The sequence below is a fragment of the Cygnus atratus genome, chromosome 5 (assembly GCF_013377495.2).
Source record: "Cygnus atratus isolate AKBS03 ecotype Queensland, Australia chromosome 5, CAtr_DNAZoo_HiC_assembly, whole genome shotgun sequence".
NCBI lineage: Eukaryota > Metazoa > Chordata > Aves > Anseriformes > Anatidae > Cygnus > Cygnus atratus.
The window spans coordinates 53,120,360-53,144,306 of NC_066366.1; the positions used below are offsets into that span (position 1 = coordinate 53,120,360).

The following is a 23,947-nucleotide window of genomic DNA, read 5'->3' on the forward strand; positions in this document are numbered from 1 at the left end:
AGGTCACAACTCAGCATGAACTTTCACAGGTGGTGCTGCAGGACCGAGCTGTTGTGCAATGACAGGCCCGTGTGAAACATCCCCTCCGCTGCGTTATCTTTCTACATGTTATTTATTTATTTTTTTTCTACTTACTTACATCTCCCATGATCTAGAGCACTGAGGGGTGACAGAAGGACATCCCAGTTTCTCTGGTCATGCCAGGATTGCACAGACGTTCCCATGTAACTCATCTCCCAAAATCCCGGCCTCGCATGAGATATGAGTGCCTCATAAGCTGTTTCTTGGTTTCCATCTGAAGTGTCTGCAGTGGATGCCGGCAGTGGTTACTGGAGGTGGCAATTCGCATGGGGTATGCCAGTAGAGAAAGGGGGAATTCGAAATGAATGTCTTCATTGCTAGCAGAAGGAAGAGTAGCTCTTAAATACTACTCCTTCTGGAAACAAGTGCTGGTGTTCATATTCTTGTTAATGCTGTAGGTACCATTACATCAATTTCCTGCTCTCTAAAATATGTATTTATCTCCCAGGCATGTCATGACTCGCTATTTAGGGTCCTTTTGAGAGCTGCTTGTGAAGGAGGCTTTATACATGCTCTATTTTCTTATAATTATTTAATACTAAACTATTTAGATGTCGGAGTTTAGCAGTGGAGAAAGGTGACGGCTAGGCACCTGCAACAGATGCTCAGTGCAAACAGCTTATCTCCCTCTGGTGATGCAGCCACAGCACCAAAGGCAGGTCTTCCACATGCAAGCTGAGCAGGAGACCAAAAACCAGCAGTTCCTGTGGGAACTGGACTTTGCTTGGGGCTGGTCAGGGCAAGGGCTGCGCTGCCAGGGAGGTCTCGGCACCAGCAGGCAGCCAGGAGGGAGTGCGAACCGAGGGCTCCTGACTGCTGGGTCCGCGGGTTCGTTTTTCAAGGGGTCCCAGGAAACGAGACTCAGAAAAGCAGTTGTCAGCCCGCCCCTCCATCACCCACACTGTGTTATGTATGGAACTGGGGCTGCTATTTATCTAAGTGCCTGCTAGAAAACATTCAGACATCTGCATGTCACAGTGGATCCAAACCACCTCTCTGTACGTGAAGTCCCTCTGGGTTGGTGCTGTCCTTTAGTGTGATCAGTGGCTGAGTGCGCCTGGTTCACTGTGAAGTTTTGCTGTGTTGCTGAGGAAATAAATGAGTTCCTCACTGCTCCGGGACAGAGGTGGGATGAAGGATGGTGGCATAGGGTGTCCTGCGGTTTGGTTGCAGAGGGAAGTAAACTTGGAAAAGGAGGTCCCGAATGGACTCACAAGAGTGACTGACATGGTGTTGCAGAAATGAGGGTCCCGACGAGAAATGGGGTCACAGGCAGAGCCAGCAGGTTTTAGCTGCAGTGAGCTCAGACCTCAGGTAATGGTGTATATAAGCCTGAGTGACCTGACAGGCTGGTGTTGAGAGGGTGTCCTGTGGCTTTTGTTCTCTAAATCCAGTCACCAGACAGAAATGCCCAGCCGTTTCTACAAAGATACCTGCTGAAACACTTTCCCTGCTTGCAGACCATCATTATATTTGTTGCAGTGAAATCAATTAAAGTCTGTTCAGCAGATAAGTCCAGCAGAGTTTGCAGCACACTTTAAATGCTGCAGGACCCTGACTTGTAGCTTGCTAATTCTGAGGTTAACAGATACTTATCACACAGACCGCACGTCTCCATGTACAGGATTTTTTATTTAAGTTAGCTATTTTAAAGCTAACATTGAGATATTTCTGTCAGCTTCTTAAATCAGCATCAGTATCTGTTTCTTGTGTGTTAAGTTTAACCATACGACTCTAACTTTCTGTAGTCGGACTCAGTGGACGAGTGAGAGGTGTTAAAGGGCTTGTGAGTCACCTTGCACGTTTTGTGTGCTGCGGTTTGGTGAGGTAGGACAAGGCTTGGGCAAAGCAGTATTAACGATTTCTGGCACCAATAAGGATGATTAGATCAGTCCAAAATAATTTAAAATGATTAATTATTTAAAGAAGAGGGGGTGGGTGGGATTGGATGGGAAATGGAAATTAAAAATAAGGTAAATGATTGCAAAAGTAGCTGTTTGCATTTCCTAAGAATATCAGGAGACAGCTTGCTTGAAAGAGAGAGAACTTGAGCAGCTTGAAACGTGGTAGGTTGGTAATAGGTTCAAAGCGTCATTGCTTGATTTCTATTAGGGGAGCTTTCACAACTTATGCCAAGTGAATTTCTGCCCCAAGGAAACAGTTCTTCTATAAATATAAAGAATAGTAGGAGTCTTCTGGTCCAACCAGCATGCTGGAGTAGAGCCCACAGAATTGGGTGTTAAACCCTGGAGTTGGTTGGTTGCCATCAGTTTATTACACTTTTTTGAGAGCATGATTCAGTGATCTTCCAAAAGTTGTCCTGTATTGCCATGGCTTTAGAAGAAGGTGTTTTAACCCCCCCCGGACAGGTAACCCCTGGGTGGGCTGGTGCTGCCAGGGTTCAGGGTAGGGCTGGGGCAACCTCGTGCAATGGTTGTCTCTCCCTGGATCATGGGTCAGAGGTGGGCACAGCAGCTCAGGACCACTCTGTGCACAAGTTGTATCCACAAGAGGATGCCCTGTAAGCAGAGATGGTCAATGTGGCAGCAGTACAGCTTGGACTCTCATGTTTTTCTCAGTCTGGTATGGCAGAGACAAGTGCTAGAGACCCTTCAGAGCCTCTGCCGAAGACTTGCTGTCAACCATTTTAGTTTACTCCCTTTTTCCCGTTTATGGTGGTTCTTTTTTGATTCAGTTCTGAACTTTTTGATTTTATATTTGAATAGCCTCCCGGCCTAGGCAAAGTGAAGACTTTTCGTCCAGCCTTGGCTCCCCCTCTCCCAACTTCCACAGTCATTTCTGTCATTTTGTTCCCCACTATTTTTCCTCTTCCTGTTTAATTACTTAAAGTCATCCAGGTTATGGCAAGAAGCTCCATTAAGGATAGTTCACAAAAATGCAGATATTTTCCTCAAGTCTCATAGTCCTTTGTGGTTCTTTTTTGGCTACGATTCCTTGTTAATCATAAATGTACAAAAAATGAGGAAGAAGAGGGCTATAATCTCCAGTTCTGCAAAGAGGGAAGAGGAGAGACGTTTGTGGACAAAGCCACCTTCATTGCAGCACTGGCTTGGGGTGCAGCCTCCTAGAGCTACCCCTAACTGCTCTTAAATGTCTATGTGCCTTGAATGGTACTTTAAAGCTGGAAGTGACTCATTTGGGGACTGCTGCTGACACTAACTAACAAAGCAAGGAGAATACCGCAAATCTGCATTGCCAGTCCAAGCATGCTAAACGATGCAACTTTTACCCTTTTCACACGTAATTGCCTATGGCAGAAACCCAGATGGCTCAGTCTGCTTGCATGTTGATGTAACATAAAAAATCAATAGGAGAATTTGTAATATTTGGAATGGTATGTGAAATTTGATGAATCATTTGCAAGACTTACCCATTTTTTGGTAACTTATGTGTATTCTTAGGAAAATAAGGCAAGTTCTAGAAGCTACAGTCGTGACTTGGTGTATAAATGCTGATACATGCCAGACACTTCTCATAGAGAAGGAATTTGATATGCACAACAGTATGTCTGAAACTCTGTTTATTACTTGTTATGTGTAGCTGACATAAGTATCAATGGTATCACAAAAAATAACAGAATTTTTTGCTTGAATCTTGTGAAACCAATGTTGCTTGGTTTACATTTAAAATAATGCAGTCCACAGAGTGCAATACAAAGGTTCTCACTGACCTTCATGAGAGTTGGAGTGAACATTTTCTGGATGGTTTTCAGGGAAGCCCCTTAAAGCAGCAGTGGGACAATTGTGTTTTTTGTGGGGAAGATGAGACTTCAGGCATAAAGAGTTACACCTCCACTTAGGGTGAGACAGCAAGCTAGCAATGGGTCCCCGGAGGCATTTTAGGTTTTGAAAGATTGATGAAGTGCTTTGCAGGAAAGGATTCCCCTTGTGCTGTACTTGTTTTATGTACCTTTCTGTTATTTCACTGGAGGCCAGATAACAGGCTTAATCCTGTTGCCATTTAAATGAATGATGAAAAACGTCCATTGACTGCAGGGAGAGCAGGAATTGAGCTTGATGTGTTGCTTTATGTTACAGTAACAATTAGTTGTCATGCATTAAATATTTCTCCTGGGGTCTGTATTTCTGTCATGGGCTTTAGAAGGTGTTTTTGCTGCCGTTCTTATGCCTCTGAAGGCAAAGTTGCTGCGCGTGTTGGAATATCGATATGGTGTGACAAATGCCACAGTAAGGCCCTCATGTCTGTATGGTTAGGTGCATTTTCTGTAAGTATGGACAATTCAATTAATTTATGGCAATAAAGCTGCCAAGGAGCCCTTGGCAACTGTGGGCTCCGAAGTTCACATGCAGGCACCATAGGGTCCCAGGCTTGCTCTGATGAAACCAGTGGCACGCTCTCACTTACTTACACTTACTTTAGTACAGCCCTGTAGTGACCAGCAGAGCTTGAGGAGAAGGATCTGGTGTCAGGCCAGCTGAGAGTGACCCTCCAGGGACAGAGATTTTCGGGAGCCTGCAGGCTCACTGGGCAGGGCCTTGTCATGGCCCTTGGCCCTGGTGCTCTCCACCGGCTCTGGAGCTGGAGGTGGCATGAGACACCCTGTAGCACAGGCCAGTGGGCACCATCTAGCCACAGTACCACACGCGATATTGTTTTTAGCCATTCCACTTCCACAGGGCAATGATAATCCAGTGTACTTGCCTATGTGCTGGTTCATTTCTCTCTCTTTCCTCCCCACCTGTGGAACCAAGGCAGAATGCCATTCCTGCCTCTCTGAGGCTCTTGCACCAGCTGGAGGATTAGGCAGGCCGCAGCAAGTTCAAATCCCAGCTGGTAGTGTCAGATGTGTGGAGAGGCTGCCACATGACGTTCATTTACCTTTAAAAAAGTGATGTTGAGGTATTTGCTGGGTAGGTACACCAGTGAAGGTGCAGATCTTCTCCAGGCATCTCACACAGCACAGCATCAGCAAATGGTGGATGAGCTTGTTCTTATAAGTCTGAAGAATCAAAATATAATGTTTAGTCTTGCAGATCTGAGTATGTTACAGACCACTGCTGTTCCCATGTTTTTACGTAATAAAAATGCACTTTGGTCTGAATTTTCTTAGCTCGGTCTTTCTGGAGATGTCTGCCAGCGTCATTGCTCCCTCTATAAACCCTGTGAAGAGTTTTCAGGCTCTTGCCCGCAACCTGGAGGAGGTCTGTGAACTGCTTGGAGGCTGTGAGAAGTGACTAATGTGACGAGCCAAATGTCAGTGGGCTTTAATTCACACTGGGGTATGCGTCTGCCTTGGGAATCTTTTTGAGAGCCATGGATCAGAAAAGATTGAAAATTGCTGCTGTTATCTACCCAGATCCTCTTAATACTTAGCGTGCTCCCTTTCATTAAAATGATGACAGTGATGGGGTTGAATGGGGTTGGGTTTGCAACAGTTGGTATCATTTACAAGTGGTGTCACCTGGCGCGGTGGCAGGGCAGTAATATGGTTCAGTACCACCTGAGAGCTTCTCCTGTGTTCATCTGACTGAAACCGAGGCATTGCTGAGAGAAAATGAAGACAAAGAACTGTATGCAAGAGGGGGGAAAAGGGATTTGTGTGCAAAAGGGCTTACCACGTGATAGTGCATTGCTGAAAAGTATTTAATACAGCTTGGGCTGAAGAGGGGAGGTATGCATTAATATATATAGTTCTGAAGTTAATAGGGTGGCCACAAACTTAAAATTTTTGCAGGAGGTAAATCCTAAGAGTTTTATTTAAGCCTAACATGCAGTTGTTGAAAAAAACTTATGTTCAAAGATCTCAATTATCCAAAATTTGGAGGGGTCATTTTTATTTTGTGTAAGGAATTCTTATTTCCTCTGTTATAAGAAAAGCGGCTGGGATTTTCGGAGAGCAGGAATTAAAATCCTGACTGCTGTTCCAAAAATGCCACCAGTGGTAACTGTAAAGCACTACGACCTGTATTGGGTCGTCACCTCAGCAGTACTTGCCGGTGGTATTTCTTTCATGTGAAAAATGCACTTTAGCATTGGTCTAGTATATATATCAGTAGTGCACAAGCAAGAGGTAAAGAAATGATGAATTTCTGTGAGGCCACAGAACCTGTAAATTAATGCTCTGTTAATAATGGTTATCTGCTTTAACCCTGAAATGAAGAAATCTGTGGAGTCCCCATTTTCTTTGCTGTCAGGGTGAAGGCACCTGTGTGTTTTGCACCGCATATTCTGGGTTGTCTGAGTGCGTCACCGGGTCTGAGCATTAGGCGTTAGCTGGATTAACGTAATTGATTTCTTCAGTTTACCTAACATGGCTTTTGGTTCAAGGTCTGCTTGCTTCCAGTTTTAAATGTGTAACTCAGCTTTGCATGTCATGTTTATTTTGTCAAGAAGCTGTAAAATATTAGTCAGTTTTCATGCAAATGTGAATGGCTTCGCTTGCCAATAGGTACATAAAATAAATAGAGCATTCATACTCTTGGACAGTTTTCATAAAATGTGCGCGCTACCAGTTATTCCTCGGGGCATAATATTTCTATGTAAAATAGATTATCAGTTCAGCAGCATACTGGAGTTTTTTAAGTGTACAAACACATACGTGCAAGCTTTAATTTAACAGGCAGATTATATTCAAAGGATTAGCAGATTTATTATAGAACATATTTTAAGTGGTTCTGATAATTTCTGTTGGTTTTTTTGAGGTGTTTTCGGTAGTAGACAATGAATTCACTGTTTTTTTCTCTTGTTTTGTTGGTTTTTCTTTCCAGTGAACAGAGTATTTGCCAAGCTCGGGCTTCAGTTATGGTCTATGACGATACCAGTAAGAAATGGGTGCCAATCAAACCTGGACAGCAGGGGTTCAGCAGAATCAACATATACCACAACACGGCCACTAACACCTTCAGGGTAGTTGGAGTTAAACTGCAAGATCAACAAGTGAGTAACTGCATTAAGTTTCCTGTAAATGAACCTTTGGTCTCTTTAGATACCATCAGTTCTGTAGTCGGTGAAGTCTAGCGACATTTCCTGCTCCCTGCAAGATGTCTGTGAGTTCGTTTACTCCACACATTCAGATTTTGTACAATTTCGTGGGGCACAGAATGTGTCATGATTTATTACTGTTTATTTGCAAAATGAATTTTTGGCGAATGTGATTTTGTTATATTCCCCCCCTATGTTTTTGCTTGTGAAATGAATTTTATTTCATTCTGCTGTGTTGTTCACAGCTCCCCCAAATTTACTTTTTGCTCACTTTTAGTGCTAGATACACAAAAGAAAAGCAATAACACCTTGCGCTGCTGTGCATGGGTGTCTCATAAAGCATGCTTTTTGCATTGCTGTGATAAGCAATTAGTTTCTCATAACATCCTTATCACATTTTGAAGTCCTAGATGCACCCTGTGACCTGATTTACGGCAGGCTAAGCCCACAGGGCCTCCCTGGGTATTAAGGGAGATACATGGGATTTAGATAAGCAGAAGTGGGATCAGAGCCTCCTCGGCCACTGCAGCCCAGTGACCACCTTGCTCTTGGGTGCACCAGGCTGTGCATGCCATCAGCAGCAAGAAACCTCATGGCTATACCCAAAATAAAAATATGCTTGTGTAGAGTAGCGGTGCTATCCTGTAGTCCTGTGGTTGTCATTTCAGAGCAGAAGTTTGAGAGTTGGGGACTTCCCCCACGTGTCACAGTGGGGATGGTGCAGCGGCGGCAGCCCAGGCTGCCCCGGCTGCCCTCCTCCCATGCTTGCCTTATGCCATCACGCTGGCAGGAGGCTCAGAAAAAAAGTGTGCAAGTGGTTTCCTGGCAGGTTAGAGAGTGGCAGAGCCCCGTGGGAAAGCATGGCAAGCACCTCACCTTGCATAAGGTGGTCAAAGGGCTCCTGTGGCAGGGAGAGTTGGGTCCGGGAGCAGGAGCAGGGCACCACCACCTCCCAGCTGCCAAAATGTTAAACTGAGCAGTCTGCTCATGGCATGTTATTTATTTATTTATTTATTTTTTTATTTAGCACATATTTCAGCTCCTTACAGCACACTTTTGAAATATCTGCAACATCGTTTGCCTCTGTTTTTATCCTTCTCAGTAGAGCAAAAGCAATATAGTAATGGAGCTTCATTTTAAAAATAGAAGATATTTTTGAAAATGAATGAAATACAGTCACTGCTTAGTCACTTGTGAGAATCAGTACTGCTCTGGAACAGGCTGTGCTAGTTATTTTGTGTAGCCAGCCAGTGAATGTAAATGATATTCATGTGAGACAATCTAAGATGCATCTGAATAGCCAGTACAAACCAAGCAAAAGTCATAATGTCTGCATATATTTGTATGGAAGACTTTATATGCATATCAGAGGTCTGTCTTAATCAGAATATACAATTTATAGTGTAGGTTATATTTAAAATTCAAATCTTGATCTGTATTTTAAACATATTGTATATTAACTGTAATGTTCTATTTGCTTGCAAATGTTCCTTCTTATGAAGAGGCTGCATGCTATCTAAAAATCATCTCAATTCAGAAGGAAACGGTTATAAAAAATAATTTTCTAGAGTTTGAAGACTAAAAATGCTCCCTCAAACAAACAAAAAAGCACAGGTTGCTTTAGTCACTTAAAACTGTCGAAAAGAAAATACCTTAAACATTATTACAAAAATCTAGTATCATGAAGACAGCAAATGTTCTGAAAGTCTCAGATTGAGAATTTGATATATTTTATGAGAGTCTCACATGGAGCCATAAGCTTGCTAAGTATTTGCATTTAATGAGAGCAAAAGTGAATTTCAGTTAAAATAATTCTCTGTACAAGCCATTTCATGCTTGCTCTCAGTTTGTGCTAAGTCACGTTGAAAACAAGGTTTTATTACAAGCTGCTGTTTTTCAAGGAACGACATATTTTTCTGAAAAGGACCAATCTTCAGCTAATATGTGATTTCGCATATAATGAAGCTAATGAAGCTACACAAATTTCCAGGAGTTGAGAAACTAGCTTAAAATATGTAACGCAATAATACCTTGTAGGAACAATTTTAAGTTTTATTACATACTGTTTGGCAAGGCACATACTAGACTAATCTTCATGATTTCACCCGTGCCTGTCTTTAATGTTTCCCTTTTAATTTTTGTTGTTTTATATTACATCTTTAATAATCTTTCTCTTTAATTTTCATCATTTTTTTTTCATGTATCTCCTGTAGGCTCCTTTTGTCATTTTTTTCAAGTTTCTTTTCTGTTTCCTAGCCCTTTTCTGGGGCACATGTTAGAGTTTATGATGCTCCCTTCCCATTCTGTTTACCTTGTCTGTGTATATTTTGCTTTCTGGCTGGTGGTGTCTAAAAAGGTGACCACAAAGAGGAATGTTTTTTAGAATGGCAGAACATCAGCGTCATTCTCACCATCGGGAAGTGGTCATCAGACCACTCGTTCCCCTCGTGTGTCGGGATGACGTGCTCGCCGCATGCTTGCATGCAGCAGTACTTAGCTGCAGACCGGCAGTCCATGAATTCCCCTTTCTGCTCCACACAGATGGGCACATTTGCATAGGCTCACACTGGCATGAGCAGTAATCTTCAGAAAAACAGAAGTAGCTTTTTGAAGCTTTGGAGTAGCCACAGAGGCCAGAACTGTTTGTTTTGAAGCTGCGGCCAGGTCGGTATTGCAATCACTTGATGTCACGAGCTTTCATGTCTCTGTGCAACCTTCGTTTTCTCTTAGCGTGTAGCCCAACAGAGTCACAAGCAATTTGCTGCAACTTGCAGCTTGCCAGCTGTAATTGTAACCTAGCCTCTTACAAAGGTGAAATGTGTTAGCTTCAGTCACCGTGCAAGGCTTTCAGAAAGGTAGGAACGTACAGCTGGTCCATCTCCATGGCCTGGCGGACAAGCAGGAGCTTCCCAATGCACGGTCATGATCAGCTGAGGGTTTGAAGTGGTGATTTTACATCAAGTGATTTCAGCTCAGCATGATCTCATTGCCAAAACGCATGTACTGAACACATAGGTGGGGAGAAGGGTGTAAGTCAAACGTGAATCATGTCTCCTGAGGGCTTTGTGTATTGATGTGGCTAAGACGCGAATGTAAAAACAGGGCCTTGGGGAAGGTGGGACTTTTTAAACTTGAGCCTAAGCCAAACTTGAAATGGGGACAGTATTCTTGTGATATAAATTAAACCACATTTTTTTGAAAAAACAAGAACTAATTAATTACCTCGGTAACTTACTGAAGTCAGTCAGGTTTGGGCCTGCTTGCAGAAATAGCGAATCTGGCCTCAGCTGTAGCAGTTGTTAGTTGCTGTGCCACAATCTCTGTGTTTTAGCAAACACACGACTGCCGCCCATGGGAGGAGTTAGCGCTGGAAGCACAGCAGAACCCAAGCTGATAACAAACTTCTGGAGCATTTCTTGCTCTGGAGAAACAAGCAAATGTCTTCTTCTGTGTTGATAAACAAGAGTGTGGGCTATAAGACTTGTGCAGGACCTCTGACCTTGTGGTTATGGTTACATAACCAAGACCCATCATGATATGGGAGTCCTAAGGCGCCCTTGATTCCTTCTAACCCTATTACTGTGAATCCTGTCGAACATCACTATCGTCACTGCTGATAATTCAGTAGCCTACAGACTACAGTCAAAGGGAACACTTCTCATTTTTGATTTTTTTTTTTTTTTTTTTTTTATAAATCCATGCCTGCCCCAGAGAGTTTACATTTGAAACTGAAGCAAAGTTATGAAGGAGAGTGCCAGATAGAAATGGGGCAAACATTTTTTTTCAACATTAAAGTGATGGAATATTGAAAGGCATCATTGTATTAATATTATGGACAATTGGTCTGTGAAACTCCTTGCCATACAGTATAATTGAAATCCAGAATTAAATAAAATTCAAAACAATGCAGATATTTTTATCAGTAACAAGGCTATTTTGTTTCAGGATAGAAAATATTAAAATGGGTTTGAAAAGAAAAAAAATAGCCGTATAGAGTGCCATGTTTCATCTTTAAAGACAAACTCTGAGTGAAGAGTTACAGGAAGACCTATTTGTTATTGACAAATCCATTACTTCTTTCTGCAAGATTTCCAATAAGATTCCCCAATTCAGCTATTATAGACTAAAATTGAAAACAAAGACTAGGCAAGATGAGCTACTGACCTGCTTAGCATGGCAGATACTATTTTACCAACATATCGAGCTTTAGAGTAAAGTTCCCTTAGAAATACCTGTACAAAACCCCCTGTGCACCAAGGAGTGGGACCTTGTTAATTTTAATTACAGCTCCAAGGCACACACTTACCATTGTGTGCCTTGAGGAGTCTCAACACCATCTGTACAGGTTGACCTCTATGCACTTGTTTTTAACAACGGCAGGAGAATCTATCCTCTTTTTCCTGTTCTATAGGAACATTAATCAAAGGAGATAAAATGAAATTCAGGTTGGTTTATATTTCACTCCCCAATTCAGTCTCCGTTTTGAGTTTGAAGACAAGGTTTCACATGTGTTCATCTAAGCATCCTGATGATTTATGAAGGTCAACGTTCAAATTCTGTCTTTACTCAACTGAAGTGATCAAACCCTCAGAACAAAGCAGATTCTGAGTTTCTTGAGGAGATGTTCTGGGAAAACAAGTTTTGAAAAGTTTACCTGACTTCTCTTAAATGACTTTTGGCATAGATTTTTACAATTTCTGTCTGTCTTTATACAACAGCACTACACCTTCTAGTGCTCTTTGGACTTTAGTAGTGCTATCTTTGAAACAGAAGATCCCTTTAGTAGGTGAGAAAATCTGACTTTGCAGAGCCTGGAAGAAGCTGCACAATCTTTCTACAAATTTCTTCAAACATACTGGCTGGGCATTCCCTTGGGTAAGCTATTCAGAAGTTGTTAGAAAGCTTAAAAATTGGTACACGTTAGAACTGTTGGGTTAGTTATTCAGGCGTGAGTCTACCTGGTGCTCTGGAGAACACTTGGAGCTTCAGGCTCTCCCATCACGGCTCAGCGGTAGGATAGGGGTGGTGTCACCATGTTTTAAGAGAAAACAGTTGTTTAAGCCACTGGCAGCAGGAGTGAGTTCATGACTCTACTGTGGTTGGAGGGACGTGCTTTTTCACATCGTCCTGGCTGGGGCAGGTGGCTTCCTGCGCAGCACGTGGGGTGTGCAGTTCCCATTTTCAGGGGACCAGCTCTTGGGAGCCTGTGTTATAAACTTAGGTTGGGAAGGTGCCGGGCAGCACTGCATCTCCGTGTGCCCTGCCCAAGGGTAAACAAGGCATTTTATCTAGCTGACTAAATCATACAGAAACACCCTTCTGCTGCAGTCACCCCTTCCCTAGAAATTATAGCATGTAGAGCAAGGGAGGAGCTGGGACAGGGAATATTTAGTTGGGTTTGCCACTGCCTATCTGATCCTAGACAGAAAAGTCTCTCAATGTAAGAAGCTGGTGGTGATCAGGCACAGGGGAGGAGGGGAAAACCAGAGCCTGTGCAATGAGACAAACATTTATCTGCTGTAGTGGAGGGCCAGTGCGAATCTGTCCCTTTTCCTGACAAGTGCCGATGATTATCCCCCAAAAGATGGCAACAGCTGCTGGCACTGGCTCTTGAAATCTGTCTGCAATATACACGCAGCTGTATCCGGGGCAGGTGCTGTAGAAAACATGAGCAGGTAATAGATTTTGCAGAACTAGCTTGCAAGTCCCTGAGGCTGGTTTGAACTGTTACAAATCTCACCCACACAGGCAGGTCTTCTGTCATCCAACTGCATGCTGCCTTACCATACTGCCATGGAGCAGCTGCCATAAGAATGTCACTACCAATTTAATTAACCTTTACCAAAGGCTTTTCCTTTTCCCCACTGAAAACAGAACTCTTTTTAATTTTCACCTTTCTCTTTCATATCACAGGTAGTGATTAATTACTCAATTGTGAAAGGACTGAAGTACAATCAAGCAACACCTACCTTTCATCAATGGCGCGATGCACGGCAAGTCTATGGCTTGAATTTTGCAAGCAAAGAAGAGGCTACCACATTCTCCAATGCAATGCTGTTTGCTCTGAATATCATGAATTCACAGGATGGAGGTAAGTTAGCAGCCACCATGCTCTTTATTGATCTGTGACATTTTTATGATGATTCTTGTCAATCACCTGATGCAGTTGTGTTGATGGTATGTTGTGATAAAAAAATATTACCCTAAGAAACGGTTGGTCTCTGGTAGACCCCCTTTAGCTCAGCATTAGATGTGGTATGAATTGTACATGTTTTCAGGTTTTATTCTCCTTCCTTCCAATTTTTCATGGTACCTCAACTCACAGTAGGAAATCAATGGCTATTTGGGAGTGCCTCAGCAGGCAGGTAGCCCTGCTGATTTCTGTGGATCTGTTACCTGTAACATGGAAGAATAAAATGTTAAATAAGTAGAAGCTAGGGTAAAATTAGCAACCTTTTATAAGAACTTCTGAGGTAGAATACAGAGCTCATATTTCCAGTATGTCACGTCTCGGCTGCAGCTGACTGTCCCTGTGGCTCAGCTTTGAGCATCTGGCGTCTTGATTATTTGGTAAGGTAAAATGTAAAGCTATGCTCTGGACATTGACTGGTGTTACTCATAACTATTGTACTGACTGTAGTTGAGGTTTGTGGTGAAGTATACTATTCTGCTAAATTGCCATTGCAACAACTTGCAAAGGCCCGGACTAATGTCCCCTTTTCTCAGTGGAAATCCTATTCTGGTATGCGATGCCGAGATTAAGTACTGCCCTCAGTAACACGCCTAGGACCTCTTTGAAGTTCATGGGCTGCGACCAAAAAGCAGTCTTCATGTGGTGCCTTTTTTCCTCAAAATGTATACCACAGCCTTGTTTTTGTTTTGAAAACACAGTGATACAAGGTTAACGTCACTTGCTGCCATCCAGTTCTTGCAGCAGTGTTCTATGGCATGAGGCAGCAGCCCTCCAGAGAAAGCAGAGCAGTAACTGTCCACATTATACCAGTTTCCAAGCACAAAAATATCCTTAAAACGTTTATCGTTTTAGTCTCCTGAAAACACTCAATGCACAAATATATCTTACTAGGTAGTATACTAATAAGGTTTCATATTTTTTCTTTTGATATATCCATTCATGCTATTAAGCTGACAAATGCTAAAGTCATCAAAGAGCAAATTCTGTTTCCAGAAGTAGAGAACTGAATTCTGCCTTTTTCAGTTGGCCTTCTTCGGCTCTAGTTGTGCCACAGCAGGAGAACTTCAGGAGGAAATCTGGCCAATGCTCCCCAATACTAAGCTCGTGTGTATCTGAGTAGTGCAGAGCTCTTTGGCTGCTAAAGGTCTCTCATACATGCTCAGCCCTGTTAGATCACCAGGTGAAACTCCAAAATTCTGATGCTTTGCTTATGGTCTTGAGGTTGTGATTGGCTTAATGTCTATGTTGAGAGGCTTTTTGCAAAAGCCCGTAAGTTTATATATATTTTTACCTGTCTCTTCCCCTCAGTGGGGTGGGTTTTCTTTAGGATTTTGAGGTTGGTCCAGAGAAGCTCACTGAGGAAGCGTGAGTTTCAAGATGAGAATTTATTGCTGTTATGCTAAAGTGAAAGAAACTGTCTTAAAGTGGACTTGTCTAGAAATTTCAGTTGTTAGCTATTCCTAACAAAGCATAACAGGTATTTTTAAGAAAGAATATTTGGATACTAGAAGCACTATTAGATTTCTGTGAAGTTTATGAATATAGAGTAAATAATTATTTGGATTTGTTTCCATTATTTTATTAATTAGAATAAAATAGTGTTATATAGTTAGTATACCATAGTGTTTTTAATGCTTTACATACACAAGGTTCAGACCATGCTGAAGACCTTCCATTTAAAGTTTGTACTTGTCATATATACAGACATGAATTGGGTCACACAGACGCCAAAATTTCCTGCTTTCTTTAAAAAAAAAAAAAAAAAGAGAAGAAGAAATAAAAGAAAAAAAAGAAAAAAAAACTTTGGTAAACAATCGGTTTTTAGCAGTGCTTTTCTCTTTTACACAAAACGTTTAAGGTTTCAAAGATTGTCAGCTGTCTCATTAGATACAGCTAAGGCTGTCTAAAACAGGAACTTCATTTAAAGGAAATTTCAGCTTTTTTTTTTTAACCCTGATTCTACGAAACAAAGTCCTCAAATATTCATTTTTTATCAACTTTTTTTTTTTTGAATTCCAAAATGTATTTTTTTCATGTTTCTCTTTAAAACTATGAAAATGCCATTAGGTCATACCGAGACAATTTGGCAGTGGTAGTTGTACCTAATGGTTCTACATGAAAATAGTAAGACAACTGAAACAGACTCTTTTTCTTGGTTGTTCTTGACGATAACTTCTTAGAGGTAACGATCAGTAATTACATTTATTAAAATTGGGAACAAAATAAAATTTCAGAATTTTACTGACTCGGAAAGTATTTTTACTCAAAGCTTCTTTTTTCTTACTACTTTGTGCGTAAGGGACAAAATTCAAACTTTTGTACCCACTTGTGTGGCATATAATGCTAACTTTGTCAGCATTAAATATCTTGACGCTGCACTTCTGCCCTGCTGTATTCACAACCTCTGTTTGTCTGGGCCACTTCCCCTCGCCCTGCTTTCCCCAGGCAGCACACAAGGCGTAGGCGCAGTCAGCAGAGGCAGAGCACAAGGTCTGGGAAGGCAGTCGATGCACAACCACGGACAGGGCAGGCTGCATCCCCCTCACCTTTGTGTTCCCCACACCACTGTGTGATGCTGGCGTACAACAGATACCTGTTCTCCCTTAGGACTTTTATGTTATCATAATTTTCCCAGCCATTGCAATTGTCTCAGCATGAGAGTTGACAGCAGAAGTGTGTGATGGATATAAGGTATGAGATGTATTTTCAGATCTGCTCTTCCAGGCTCATACTGCATATTGCTCATATTTGTGGGCATGAATTCACGCAGGCTCACATATCCATGTGCCTTTTGAGGCACAGCCCCTGCCATCCATTCTGCTGCCTGCATGCTGCATTGGGGTTGGATTTTTCATGTGCAAAAATCATGAGAAAAAGAAAAGCATTTATTATATCCATGCATCCATGTATTAGGGTTTTGCTCTTGTGCAAGACAATCTGTCTCTTGTGGAGACAGATTCCAGGTTTGAGGAGTGTATTTGTACACACAGAACTGTTCACACACTAATTAATTCCTCAACTGAAACCACAGAGTTAAACAGAGGTGTTCGCTCTGGCACATTCATCCTGAAAACAGCCTATCGTAGCTATCTGCTAGCTCTGCAGTCTGGGATTTGCTACGTACACTACTTGGGACGTGCTATTGTTTATTTGTTCCATGTATCCCCACTGAGACATTGCTGCATTTAGGCACTGCTGATCTTGTAGCTGGGCTCGGGTTCTGTCTTCCATCTCCCTTCGATTTACTGCCCACTTGTATAGACTGAAATGAATCATGTCAGAGTACAGCAGAAAGTCTGAGGCATGTCTTCAGCAGATGTGGAGTCAGGGTACTGTAACTAGATGGCCATTTGCGAAAATAACTAAGTCCTGTTCACGAAGCAATGGTGTGGGTTTTTTGAACGGCACATTACGCTGAATTGGAGAGTTTTAAAAAGTTAGCAGTTCACGTGTGGGGGAATTGGAAATAATTTCTAGGCAGCGCTGACTTTGGCATGAATGAGTCACTTCAAATGAAGACACGGTTCTGAACTCGTGCTGAGAATCGCTGTGCTGTCCCACTTCTTTACGAGAGAGCCTCGTACACCACCACAACACATCTCTCTGCGCCGGTCGCATGAAGCACTAGCGAATGCTAAGCCAAGCGCTTCATTAAGTGCTTAAGGTTAAGTGGGCTGAATCAGATCCTAAATTCGGCTGCTGACTCACAAGCCTGTTGCGTGTCGAGATCATCCCAGGGGAGGGATTCCTCCCAGGAGTATGATGGCCCACTTTTGGGAAAGTTGGGAGGAAAGCCATAGCCAGAACTTGCTGCCAAGGCTTATTTCTGCAGCGGCTGAACTCACTGACGTTGGCCGTTCCCCACGTGTCCAAATTCCTAGTGATGTGATGGGAGCTGCATCCTCAGGATGGGGTAAAGAAAGTCCTTACAATTCTGGAACTGAATGCAGTATTCATCTCAGTCTTGTGCTTTGTAAGGATGCTCATTATTGTGTTGGAAGTAATCTAAAATGATATAAAATACGAAAGAAAAGTAATAATAAAAGTGTCCCATCCTTCCTTGAGAGGTTGACTCACTGAATCACAACTGTTTACCTGCCAGCTTATTTATATGCCTAATTACTTTGATTCCCTTATATGTCTCTTTATTCTGTCCTCCTTTACAATAAAAATGCAGAACTGGTTCTGAGCCAACCTGCGAAATAAGAGCAAATGATAACATTGACTTGCTCATTACCAATCTCTTGCTTACAGTTGTTTAATGGTGTCACTTAGCAAGGCCATTAGCATGACAAATGGCTTCTTGTTAAATTGTTGGTTTGTTTTGTTCTTGTTGGTTTTTTTTGTTTGGTTGTTTTTTTTTGTTTTTCATGGGAGTCCACTTTGTGAAGCCAGCCCTGTTTACTGGTGTGAATTACTCGATGCAAGGAGTGTCTCTGTCCTACCTTGTCGCTGGCAGCTGGATATCACTGGGGACGGAGCAGCATCCCTTCTTGCCCTGCGTTTTACATGGATCGTGCTTACAGGCTGCGTGATGTCTGCTAAGCAGACAGGGTTCATGTTCTTTGGGGCTTACATCCTCTTAGATTTAACAAATGCAATGACAGATGACAGCGCAGCACGGTTATTGGAGCAGGGCATGAGGTGAGGATATCAGCAAGTGTCTTGAGCTTCTGTGGTTGAAAGACTAGGTACATCTTGGAGAAGAACAGACAGTCTTGAGATATGCAACCTACTGGTAAATTGTGTAATGAGTATTATATATTATAAAATTACTTTTATTTTCTTTCAATATCTTTGTCTTGGGGACTTGGGCAGATATTGACATACAATATAAGAAAATCATTGCTACTCACAGACCTGACTTGACCTCTGCAGGAAGAGCATTTTGGCAGTTGGGAGGAGTCTTTCCCACTCCTTTTTTTCTGATTAGTAGATCTGCTGGCTTTTCATGTTCACCGTTACGGATTATTTGCAATTTCTCCAGCTTCCTTTTCCATAAGTTGGACTTGATTCAGTTTTTCAGTGTTTGAGATCTTTTTCAGTTCCTTCAGTTGTTCCACTCTTTCCCTAGTCCAGACGTGACTATTTCCATATTGCTGGAAGGAAGTTGCTTGTACAGCACTTTAAGCCCTCCAAAATAAGGGTAGAAACAGAAGAAAGCATTGATTCATCAAACAGCGATAAACTGGCAGCATATAGCAGGATTCCTCTCTCCTGGCTAGATGCCTGAAGTATTTGTAGTGTTTCTGTGAGCATGGGATGTGTGTGAAGATTACGGTGTACCAGATTTCAGATGAAAGACTCTGTAATTTATTGGATATCATTTTGTAATGTTATATTCAGCTCATTTTTCGTTAGCATTTTTCCGACTAGTCCTTTGGCTGTATTAGTCTTCTACAATGCAGTGGCTGGTTTACTTGGTAATATTGCCCCAAGACTTCCCAGCACCACAGAGGACACGGTGTGGGAGGACAAAAGACTGCGTCTTCATTACAGTCCTGCATATTACATAAAGTAACTCATCAGTAATGGAGGGGTCCCACCACAGAGTACAGTGACCATTTGCAGCCAGCTGTTTCCAAAACCTTTCTGGTGTAAAGGGATCTGTGCCCCATGCAAGGCACTTCACGTAATGCGCTGCAAGCTGCTTTCCCACACTATCAGGTGTGTTTGCAGATTATAAAACACTAAAATGGTTTGTTCTCTGCATGTTGTACTTTTAGGTGTGCTGATAGCATCTACAGGCTGATGTAACCTCCTGTCGTGTGGGCATTGCTGGACTGCAAGCATGCCATTATGCTGCAGGTCTTTTAACCGAATCATCCCAGAAGTTGTTCCTATTTATAATGTAGGCAAAGAGAACTCGTAAATAACAAACTTCTAAACTTACTAGTGTAAATATGATCCATGTGGTCAGATGCCCAGCGCTAGCCAAAATAGCAAGCCACGGGCAATGGTTAATTGGGTGCATGTTAAAAATACAAAAAGCTTTTGCTTCTTTAAAAACCTAAGCTTTCCTGGGGGAATAAATCTTACCCAACTGTCATCTTCCAAAAGCACAAGAGAAAGGTTTAGAGAAATGAAGTTTCACAATTTTTCCAGCCTCATGCTTACTCCAGTTTCAATGTAAACTTCAGCTGCTCAGAAATGCACTGCAGATGGGGCAATTTCTAATCTAACTTGCTGTGCAACGTCAATGAAGAGGGGGAGAAGGGAATTCGAGCAAGATGATGACCTTTTTCCTTTCATCTTCTGCATTGCTTTAGCACTGGGTCTGTTCTGGAATAATCCACCTGACACAAATATTCTTGTAGTATATTGCTTACTATAGGAATAGATCCTTTCAGATGATCGTTTGTGAACTGGGCAGAGATGAGGTGTTACACAGCAAACAAGTGTGAATTTTCTTGAGCAGCCAATGAAAGGTACTCTCCTGCTGGTGGCCCAGTGCATCTTCAGTGGTTCCCATCTCTGCCTGATCCACTGAGGGCTGGAGTCCCCTTTCTACCTAGCTGAAAAACATCAGTTCAGGCCATAACAGCTCTTGTTATGTCTCGCTCTGAAGGCTCTTCCTTTCCGTGATGATGGAGATAACAGTCCTTGTACAAGCCCACTGCCCATGTTTCCAAAATAACCAATGCTTCTCCTCCTGCCACTATGGGCACTTGCCTTGAGAGCTTCCCCTGCCTGCAGAACTGCTCTGGTTAGGTTGGGTTTTCCAAGAGGGTTAAGTGGAATTTCTAAGAACTTGGGTACTCGACATAAGTTGAGCCCACATTAAGAGAAATGTGTTTACAGCCATTCCAAGAGAAGCAGACCACACTGGTGTGCTAACACCAGCCTCACAGTGCACCCAGAGCTGGAAGCACTTGGCCCAGCCAGAAGCGGAGAGGAGGACTGCTTCATCTGCCATGTTAGCTTGGCTCCAGCTGAGCGCAGCGCAGGAGGTGGATTGCTTACTCATGAACAGATAAACTGGGCTTGAAGTCTCCTTCCAGCATTACAACTGTAAATATCACTGCAGTTATTCATCTCCCAGGAAGTACCAAACCGTTATTTAGTTATTCTGCTGTTAAGAAGTAGGCATCATTTCTTCCATTCAGTTTTTTAATCCCCCAGATGGTAGGCAACCATGGCAAAATGCTTTCCAGAGCAGTGAAGTGCTCTCCTGGTGTTATGCTAATAAAACCCCGTGGCACATTACTTGTAAACGTCTTAGCCACTTTCTGCAGGATTCTCTTATCCTGCCCTCACCCATCTCGAGCAACAAAAGGTGCCTCTGTTCTTTGAAGAGCATAACAAATCTAACTGCTCTTGAGGCTCTCACTGATGTTTTTGCTGTGCTGAAATCTTCAGCACTAAATGCAAACCACTTCAGGAAGGAAACTGTGTGGGGAGAAAACTGCTGAGAGATTTAAAGGAGACTTGTGCATGTTGAGAGAGGAGAGTCCTGCTAGCGAGATCCCCTAGCACCATTGCCCTCAACCCTTGCTTTTCTGAAACTGGTGCAACCTGGCAAAGCTCCCAGAGCTCGGTGGCAAAAGATGCAGTGTGGCTTTGTCACTAGGCTCTTGTAAGTGGCAGAAGAATATATTAGTTTAGAAAGAAAAAGGAATTCCAGGAATTTGAGAAGTGTAGTAATTTGCATGTAAGCAGCGTGGGCCAGATTTTGGTCATTGATCTTTTAGAGACTGTAAGATGTCCTTGCTCAACACGCTGCTTTATCTCCCCCGCTGGCAAGGGCTCCTTTTTTGGGGTTATTCTGGGCTATATACACACCGTGTCCTGTGTCAGGCAATGGCTGTGCCAGGAGCTCAGCCTCGAGCCACCAAAGTGCAAAAGTTGTCTTTCCCCTGGAGATGCTGTGACTCAGAAGCGGCTCCGTGTCACTCTCCCTCCTGTGCATCCTCTTGTCTCCCCAGGGACGTGGTGGCAGAAGAAGTATCTGCCACCAGTGTGTTGCCAAGCATAACCTCGGTAGAGGGTGACAGGGTGGGATGTCCTAAAATGCCCGAGGAAGGTAGGTGCTGGTGGCCCAAACAGGGCACGGTCCCTTGCAGGATCCCAGCCTGACTACTGCACTCTTCCCCTGGTGCATCCTGTTTCAGTCTCTTCTAAGTTGTGCAACAAAAAAATGGCTTTTTGTGATGAAAACAGTGTGTTTTTTTTTCTCTTTACCTTTTCCAATGCCATACTTTGGCATGCCAAATCTCAGTGTGTTGTGTTTTGTTCAACACTAACAGACTTCTGGACGTTTATTTACTGGTTGGACATCTCATTGCTTTCAGTGAAAGAGAAATTGCTTCTTGCAAGAGATTTAATTTTTTTTTTTTAGAAAACTTTCAGTTTTGTGTTCATTTGCTGTCATTCTGAAAGTGCTTCAATATTTGGTGTCCTGGGGTAGTCTCTAAAATAACTTCACTAATATGATTTCATTTCTGTCAGAACAAGAATTGCATTTGAGGAAAGCAGTTTGTCTTCCTCTTCAGCCCCTGCACGAGCTAGAGGTGCTGCAATTCCACAAGGAACGACGATGCTCTGTTTAACTCCGCACGTACCCTGACATCCCACTCCAATCCTTTTGTACTCTTTTGCACTACTTTTAAAGCCAGATATTGAAAAGAACGTTCTTTTCGAAGAGAGAAAAAAACAATATCGAAAACAAATAAAATACTTTAAATGCTCTAAGGGAAGTGTACGTTCTTGAAGGAAAAAACTGGCCAGGCAGTCTGCTGTGGTGGTAGTTACACAGATCCAGATTTGCAGTGATAACTCTGATAGCCATTCCTGACTCGAATCACCAAAAAAGGATTGATTTTTAAGATGGTGCTGCACTCCTTCAAGTGCTCTCTATTTTTGGAAAAGTAAACTGTAGAAACTTCCAAACGATTGTGCTCAGAGTGACATCTCCAGCTTTCTACAACATTAATAGGTATCCGAGGTATCCTAATATCCTAAGGTATCCGAGGTATCCTAATAGGTATCCTAATGCAGGAATATTGTATTGTGTTCATTTTCAATCATCTTGCAAAAAGGGTGCGTTCTGATAATTATGGTGTTGTCTAATTCTAGTGTTATCTGCACACACACACACACAAATATTATTCACGGATACCCTATGCTAATTTTTGGGTACTAACTAATTTATAATGGTGATTAACTTGAAATTAAATATACAAATATATACAGATTACGATAGGTTTTGGTTCATTAGTTGATGAGCTGGCAAAAAAATTGATTCTTCTTTATTTAGTAGATTTTCTGAATTCCCAGCTCAGGGTCAGTTCTTACAGTAGCTTGTCTCTGTGCAATAATTCTTACACTTCCCTAGCTGTATCTCACCCCAAACATACAATAATTGTGTGACCACAGTCCTCCTGTTAACTGGAGCAGAAGTTAATCTTTAATACAAACTTCTGCATCTGAGCAAGGCTGTCTTTGTGATCAAGGAGGAGAATCAGATGCTCATAGGTTGTTCAGATATGTATTTTAGGTGCCTCTACCAGGCACTTCTAAGCAAAATTCAGCCTATTTTTCTCTCTTTTTCTTCATTGACTGTAAAGAATTGCTGTGAAGAACCCATCCCTGGTATATGACAGTTTTTCTATGATCCTCTTCCAAACTTTCTAATTAATGGAGTAATTATTTCTAATCACAGCTATAATTAATTAGTAATTACAATAATAATTAAACCTCTGGTTTAATTAATAGTAAGTTATAGAACTTGAAACCAATGTACATAAGCTGTATTTTTAGCGATACTCCCTGGATTTCCCTGGGACAGCTAGAGAGAGCTCACAAGGGTGCGTGTGTGAGTGTGCATTCACATGGGCCCTGCTCATTGGATTATCACTTCTCTGGCCGCCTGAGCTCTGCAAACAGATGGCCTTTGTACATGCAAATTTTTGCATTTAAAACCAGAAGTGAACTCAGGAAGCAATTCGTAAGTATATAGGTAGGAATGAGTTGCAGGGCCAAGAGGATTTTTCACGTGTAATCAGAATAAAATTGATAGTGTTTTGATACAATTTTTTTTTTAATTTTGCTTTCATTATGTGCCACAATTCACTGCGTGAACAATGTGCAATAAAAATGCATTCCTGCTTCAAACACGCAGCATTTAGGACCACGGCACGGAGCAGTGCAGCCGAGGAGTTTGGGCACAGCCATGCTGACAGCAGGCTCAGCGCGAGGCAAGTTGTGTTGTTTGATTCAAACCGCTCAGCGCGTCGCCATATGCTGCCGGCAGCAAAGCATGCAGAGCAGCTTCTGCCGCTGGCTGGTAATCCCCGGGGAGCTCACAGAGATTCTATTAATTGCCTTCTTAAAGGACTCTGCCCGGTCATCCAGCATCTTGTTTTTCACGAGACGGAGAGCCAGAAGTTCTAGGTGGTAGGGCTTTCTGCAAGCAAAACCTCTGACCCTTGTGGAGACGACTGTTGGGGTTTCTCCACCTAATCCCAAAGAGAAAATACAACCAAAAATGGGATTTTTAACAGAGCTGCAATCACCGTGCACGTTTGCTTTGCACCCCACAGAGAGGGGACAGCTCGCCCAGAGGTGACGGGTGCGCACGTGGCCACGTGCTGCGGGAGGGTGGCTTGCCAAGCTGCTCAGCCCCTGCAGCACAGCAGGGAGCTGCGATAAAATGGAACAATCTCTGGTCGTCCTGTAGTTCAGGAAGGAAGTCATCTGCGAGGAGGTGAT

The 23,947-nt window shown here is 42.5% G+C and overlaps 1 protein-coding gene across 7 annotated transcripts in view; it reads left to right on the top strand.

The window, feature by feature from the left end:
- The window catches only part of EVL (Enah/Vasp-like), a 146,197-nt gene that overhangs the window by 70,853 nt on the left and 51,397 nt on the right, over positions 1-23,947 (top strand). For all 7 annotated transcript variants that reach the window (XM_035566827.2, XM_035566829.2, XM_035566825.2 and 4 more), the window contains 2 exons: positions 6,831-6,999; positions 12,958-13,135. In XM_035566827.2, coding sequence (XP_035422720.1) covers positions 6,831-6,999; positions 12,958-13,135 — 347 coding nt within the window. The remainder of the gene's footprint in view (positions 1-6,830; positions 7,000-12,957; positions 13,136-23,947) is intronic.